Here is a 6,271-nt window from a genome sequence, read left to right as displayed (position 1 = left end):
CATCTTGAAAAATGAAAATCATAACAATATCATCTTCTGTTTTTAAACGGTGAGTATTTACTTGTCGATTCCTCTAAGCGGAACACGCTGTACAATGTAACTCATAATTTACAATTTAGCAAAACAAAATTGTAGTGCACTGTAGTAACCAACCCACCAGAGAACCCGTCCGAAATACATTTGCAAACCACAGATCAACTTTGAATTACTTAACGTGTCTTCTCTCCCCTTCGAAAGACACGGAACAGTTACGAATGTAAATAATGAAAAAAATCTGCCTATCATCATGATGTCATTTCCTTGGAATAAGAGACCTTTTTAGTTCTGTTATTTTACCTGAGCTGGCACCACTGAATACATTTGAGCATAAGGTGAATATAATTAGAAGGTATTGTCAAAGCACGTTTATTATTATTATATATATATATCTCTTGATTATAATACTGGAATACCACAAATTTATATAGACTGCACGTTTTAAGTTATTGAGCAAATTTATCCTCCTTGGATACTACATGTCTTAGTAGATAGATAACCTGAAAGAACGTACGAGAAATTGTTACACTCTTAGATTTCCGTAACGTTATCGTTCCTTGATCGCAAAACAACACTACTGCCATCTATCAAACAGAAACGGAAAAATAAAAGATTTGTTCTCTCTTAAAGATGATCTAGCCAGTGATGAGATCGGAAATGCTCGGATATATCTTTCCTCAGAACCGACGCGAAGCAATTATTTACTTGGCAGCGAACCAACGAGAACCAACATTCAGCCTGATGACTAGCCTGCTCTCTGGAGGAGATGATTTGCGGACAGCCATGGCGTCTGTTGGGACAAGGAAATGTCAGTTCTTGGTTAGCCTCGCCTGCAAAAGAGAAAAGATTATGCACTGTAAGCATGGAGGTCGGAAGTCCGAATAATCTAGAAACACTTATTATGCAAATGTATATACATGCACTATTTTTCATTTTGAAAACGTGAAGTGAAGGGAAAATATTCATGAGTAGCGTACGTACGTTTGGAGCCCACAAGTTTCGTGCATTGTCCAGTATCGTGAGGATAATTGTGCTACTTGAAAAGTAGCGAGCTAACAGATAAAAGCGGCGAATGGAGTCAGTCATTTACTGATCATACGTCACTCTGGCTTCTGGGGCAGGTCTTGTGGTTCTTAGACACGTCACTAAGTGTAACTTTAGGATAGTTTGACCCAGCGTTTGGTGTTTGTGACCAGTCATTTCGTTATAGCAGGGGTCGCAAACTATAGTACTAAGGCATTTTTCTATGTATTGATTATTAACCCTGTTGATATTTTCTCCTGTTGTCAAGAAAATTTGGTTTCATTTCACTGTAAATCAAGGAAGGAAATGATTTGTAATGAGAGAGATAAAGTGGTGTTGCGATGTGGAGTATAGTGTTTTAGAAATCCTCCTTTCATATGGCAAGTTGCGTAGGATTTCAGATTTCTGTAAGAGATGAAGAAGTTCATAATGCATTCCTCGTTATGTAGGCTAAGAGCTCTTTAACACGTACCCATATCTAAAACGAGGTGTCTCCACAGAACAAACACAACATTCAAACTTTCTCAGAGACATGGAAGATACTCGATCTTCTCAAAAAGCTAAAAACGTTTGTTGAAACACTGTCGTCATCTCCCAACATGGGTGATATATCGTTGGGAAGGTTAAAACACTGTCTCTGATGAAATTAAATCGGCTTAGTGATAGGACACAGTCAACCCCCCCCCCCTTCCCCGCTTAGAGTTCAGCACTAACGTATGATTTGGAGCTCCTACTTTACCTGGTTATATCTACGGGTGATTTGATATATACAACAAAGTATGCCCCGCCGGCCCCCTTGGCTGGTTCGAATCCCGGCCTGGGCATGAATGTTTGTGAGCGTCCATTCATGAATTTCATCATATCATCACTCATCCCCATCTTCGCTAATTAGCCAAAAGTGGCACAAAATGTGAAGTAAAATAAAGCAAATAGATAAATAAGTAAAGTATGCCCCGTACTAATAATTCAATGCTGTCGACTCTTATTTCTATAGTTAATACCTTAAACGAAACAATATTCGTACCACCGATTTCTACTGGACCTTGCGTACGTGGAAAGTCGAATTCTTCAACACTTCCACTTCCTCGATAAGGGTGACCGTGGTTGTACCTATTTGCAGAAGACATTAACTCTGAAAGGAAGTTTCCAAGAATCTCGGAACCGTTGAACCAACTGACACCGGATGGAGTTGCTTGGCCGTGTGCCCCTGACGCGCTTGCTAATCGGAGATGGACTGGACACGGGTGACGGGGTTTTGGTGCCATGCCGAGGAACCCATTTGGTGGCTGGGGTTGCGCAGCTACCGAGTTAGGAGTATCCGGGGTTGGAAGGCTGACCCGTGGTACGCTCTGCACCTCAGGAGTGCCTGAACCATTGCTGGTGGACGGGTTGATGTCTGTAACAAGATGATTTTATATTAATAGGAATCCCATACTGGTTAAGGTATATACAGAATTTTCCTCCAGGGGAGGGATAAGATCGTGTTTAGGTGACGTAAGGGTGAATTTACTGTCAAAATGACCATAAATTGGCCCGTTGTAAAAGATTCGAGGGTGCTATGGAGAGATAGGATGTGTGAATAAGTATCTACATAAGCAGGGTGGGAATTAATACATAGGGGGAGAGATTTATAGGACGAGAAAACTCACACTATCACAAAACTTCTCACCTCGTTATTCTCACATTAAGTCCTTTCTCAAGAAGACAGAGCTCATGATCTGGAAAAATTACATCAAGATAGGAATACTACGAATGTTGATTTAAGTACTGGATTCGAGAAAAAATCGTTAAATTTTCCATGTGAGCTGAAAATGTGAAAACAACTTGTGAAGAAATAAAATTCAGTACAGCAGTGAAACAGTGAATACTCGAGAACGATATTTGAGCGAGGAAAAGAACATGTAGTTTTCATATTCAAATTTTCTTCTTGCAATTATTTATTATTATTGTGCACGAACGCCAATGCATGACTTTCCTTGGTATCGCCACAAAAAGAGTTTAATTCGCTCACTGGACATAAGACTTTTGAAAGGTGGATCCATTTGGAACAGTGGTTCTTTCATTTTAGATGCACCAAATGTAGCTAATTCGTGTATTTCCAAGGGGCATTGTTGAATAACGTAACGTAATATTAATAGAGCAATCTAATTATGAAAATATTTGGAGATGAAGTTTATATTTTGTTTGTTAATGTCAATGTTTTTTTCTTTCTTTCTGCAGATGGTGGATCTCAGATTTCTTCACCCAGAGGATTGCATTTTACCAATTATATTCTCGTAAGTAGACAATGATATAATTTAAGATCACTGCTTGAGGTTGCATCTCGCCAACCAAGAAAATATACATGAACTAACTCCCAACTGTTTCACCGTCACCATGTTCCCTCAATTATCCCAATGGCTCGAACAAATATCTCCTCAGTTAATAGTTTGTACAAGCGCTCCATAAGATTTTAACGAACACGAGGGAGGAACGTTATTCCCATACGATTGGTAATGAGAGACTCAACTATTTTGCAATTTCTTACCTAAGTTGCGCTCCACACTTCTAACCATGATTTTCTTCTTTCCACTCGCCTTATCGTCCTTCTTTTTCAAAAGCTTGACTTTGTACCTGACCTGCCTATTCTCATCTTCCAGGCAACGATGTCTTGGATATCCGATCTGCAGGTAACTCCCACTCGAGGTGAGCTCCTCGAACCTTGTTCCGAAGGGTTCCACGGGTCCTTCGAAGGAGCACCTCTGCTTCCCCTCCTTATCTTCGACGCTCACCTCGAACCTGTACTCGGAGGCTTCGTCGCGGGTTCCGAGGAACGTCACGAACAGGTAGTACCCGTGCAGCTTCTTCTTGCCGTGGAGGAAGAAGATTCCCCACTCGGCGACGTCGAAGACGTTGACGAGGTCGCCGCGGAAGGTGCCAGAAGAGCAGAACTCTCCCCATCCGTGCAGTCGCACCGTCAACACCTTCCAGCTGGGATGGCACGAGTTGACGTGAGGCACCATTCCTGCTCGGGTCACGACCTCGTCGCAGTGGTCTGCCGGGCAGTCGTAAGGCCTGAACCTGCAGGCGTTCTCGTGAAGCCGGCTCTCGGACAGGAGGAAGGTGGAGGTGCAGCCGAGGCGGCTGTTCTTGCAGGGGACGGGCACGGTGTTCAGGATGTGCTCCACCGCCATGTTCCGGCACGCCGTGAACCTCTGCCTGCAGAGGGGGCAGTTGTCGCAGCGGGGCCTGCACTTGTTGCAGATGTGATGTCCGCTGACGCACAGGTACACTGGAGACCTCACCATCTCCAGGCAGACTGGGCATTCCAGGATTCTCCAGATCTTCTTTCGCTGTTCCTCAAAAGCATTTACGTCTTCCATCGCGCTTGCTGATTCTGCAATCACAACGACTTTCCTTATTAATATACCAGTAGGAGCCTCAGAAAATATGCGAACCAAAGGAATTTTCTTTCCTCTTTCTTCCAACCCTTATGCTTACAGGTCAAAGACTAAAATAAAATTGAGGTCAGGACCCGAAGAAGAGAAGAAAATATGTCTATTAAAAACGTATCCACTCAATTTCTAAAACTAATAATACATACTACCATATACTCTTTTCCAAGAGCTAAAACTATGCTGTTTCCGAGGACAAAATCTCGACACTCTATAGCTGTGCACAGAACGGCTATTTTGACAAAATGCTGTTTCCCTGCTGGCTGGTTCGGGAGGAGGGTTTTACATGTTGCCGCTCGTTGCCCAAAGAGGGGGCCAGCGGTAGGTCTAATTGGCTGTTCCTCCGTAGGTAAACGCGGCAACAGAGGGTCACTGCCATAAAGGCGGTCCCCGCGCCGGCTGTAAGGGTGGCGGAACTGTATTTAAAAGCTGAGGCTGTAATGGGGCATTCGCACACGTAAGGACAAACACAGGACAGCACGACCACACAGAGGATTTTGCTGACTGTTTGTCTAGGTGTCAGAGCCTAACTGGCCTGCTCAAATGCAGTTCCTGGAAATGAGGCTTACCTTTGAGCACCTTCTTAGGTCGCTCTTTACACCCTTAACAATAATACTGAACAGTGATGGAGATATATTATTATTTTAATGAGAAGTCTGTTACCGAGTTTCACTTGCAATTCTTTCTATGTTGTTGTGTCGGTCTTAATAGCTTAATCTTGAGCAATGGCGTAGCGCAGTTTTCTGTGGCCTCCTTAGTGATGAAAACATTATCAAAAATACCATAACGTATATACTTACCATTGATGATGCCACAGAGGTAGGCGAACCTAGAATAGATATCTAGTTCTCCCCAACCCCACAGTTGCACAGGAAATTATCTTTCACTCCCAGATACCCTGCCTTCATAATCTTATGTTATTGACATATGTATCAGTGTAGCAGCTCAAAAGTTAGTACAGTTATTTACATAGACTACCTACTATATAGTAGTGAACGGAGAATAGCCACATTCGAAAAGTGTAAGACATCTTGATATGGGCGGCTGATTAAAAGACCTATAGGTGTGTAGCATTTGATGGCCTAGTCAACTGATGCAGCTGTTCAAGCTCCAACCTGTTTGCTGAGTGTGTATAAAAAGTTTTTTCTCCTGAAATATTAAAATCTGGTATCTTACATGCTAACATCAATAAAATCTTATTGAAGTCGAATACATCCACTGTTTTATTATGAATACCTTCTTACAGCATTAACAAAAGTAATTAATCGCATTCAATAAACGAAATAAGCTAAACATTAGGTACCTTGTTTTGAAAATTCTTAAATGTCGTCAACTTTAGAATCTGTTTATCGCTTTTCTGAAGTTCCGTTGCTTAGCAACTATCAAACAATAATCTTCCTAAAGATTAGCCCTTTCAGGTGCAAATGTTACACATGGACTAAACAAAGTTTGCACATATAAAATCAAAATAAAAAGAACATGTTCAAGAGACAAGTTGAATACGATTTAAATCATATTTACTTATTTGATTGAGTAAAACTTTACAATACATATTCAATGTACAATATACTCGTATTATGGTAGGAGAAGGTGCAAAAACTATTGGTCGATTTTGCAAGGCCATGTGTGTAAACAGATGTAATTTATTCAAACGTGGCAATATCGTAGCGACTTTTCGAAAAGTTAACATTAAGAAAAGTGGTAAGGAACTTCTTAAACTGTCTGTTCTTGAACTACAACCACCGTAGAACTGCTGAAATGTGCCATATGTGGCATTT

General features: G+C 41.5%; 1 protein-coding gene across 1 annotated transcript; it reads right to left on the bottom strand.

Moving 5' to 3' along the window:
• Positions 1-433: 433 nt before the first annotated feature.
• LOC145994919 (uncharacterized) lies at positions 434-5,861 on the bottom strand. Its single transcript, XM_083131405.1, has 4 exons — positions 5,797-5,861; positions 3,587-4,435; positions 2,084-2,455; positions 434-866 (listed from the first exon to the last, which is right to left on the bottom strand). Exons 2-4 carry the CDS (start codon positions 4,419-4,421, stop codon positions 661-663), a joined length of 1,413 nt encoding a protein of 470 aa, XP_082987531.1. The 5' UTR covers positions 4,422-4,435; positions 5,797-5,861; the 3' UTR covers positions 434-660.
• Between the last annotated feature and the right edge of the window lie 410 nt (positions 5,862-6,271).

The sequence above is a fragment of the Lepisma saccharinum genome, chromosome 11 (assembly GCF_977018435.1).
Source record: "Lepisma saccharinum chromosome 11, izLepSacc3.1, whole genome shotgun sequence".
Classification (NCBI taxonomy): Eukaryota; Metazoa; Arthropoda; class Insecta; order Zygentoma; family Lepismatidae; genus Lepisma; species Lepisma saccharinum.
The sequence above is the reverse complement of the archived record's forward strand: the minus strand, read 5'-3'. Positions and strand labels throughout refer to the sequence as shown.

Bases quoted from the DNA above. Each gene is read 5' to 3' on its own strand.
- LOC145994919 (XM_083131405.1), bottom strand. From the start codon at position 4,421: ATGGAAGACGTAAATGCTTTTGAGGAACAGCGAAAGAAGATCTGGAGA. The intron at 2,456-3,586 runs GTAAGAAATTGC...ATCTTGTTACAG, and splicing joins AAGTGTGGAGCGCAACTTAG to ACATCAACCCGTCCACCAGC. The intron at 867-2,083 runs GTACGAATATTG...TCTCTTTTGCAG, and splicing joins AGGTCCAGTAGAAATCGGTG to GCGAGGCTAACCAAGAACTG.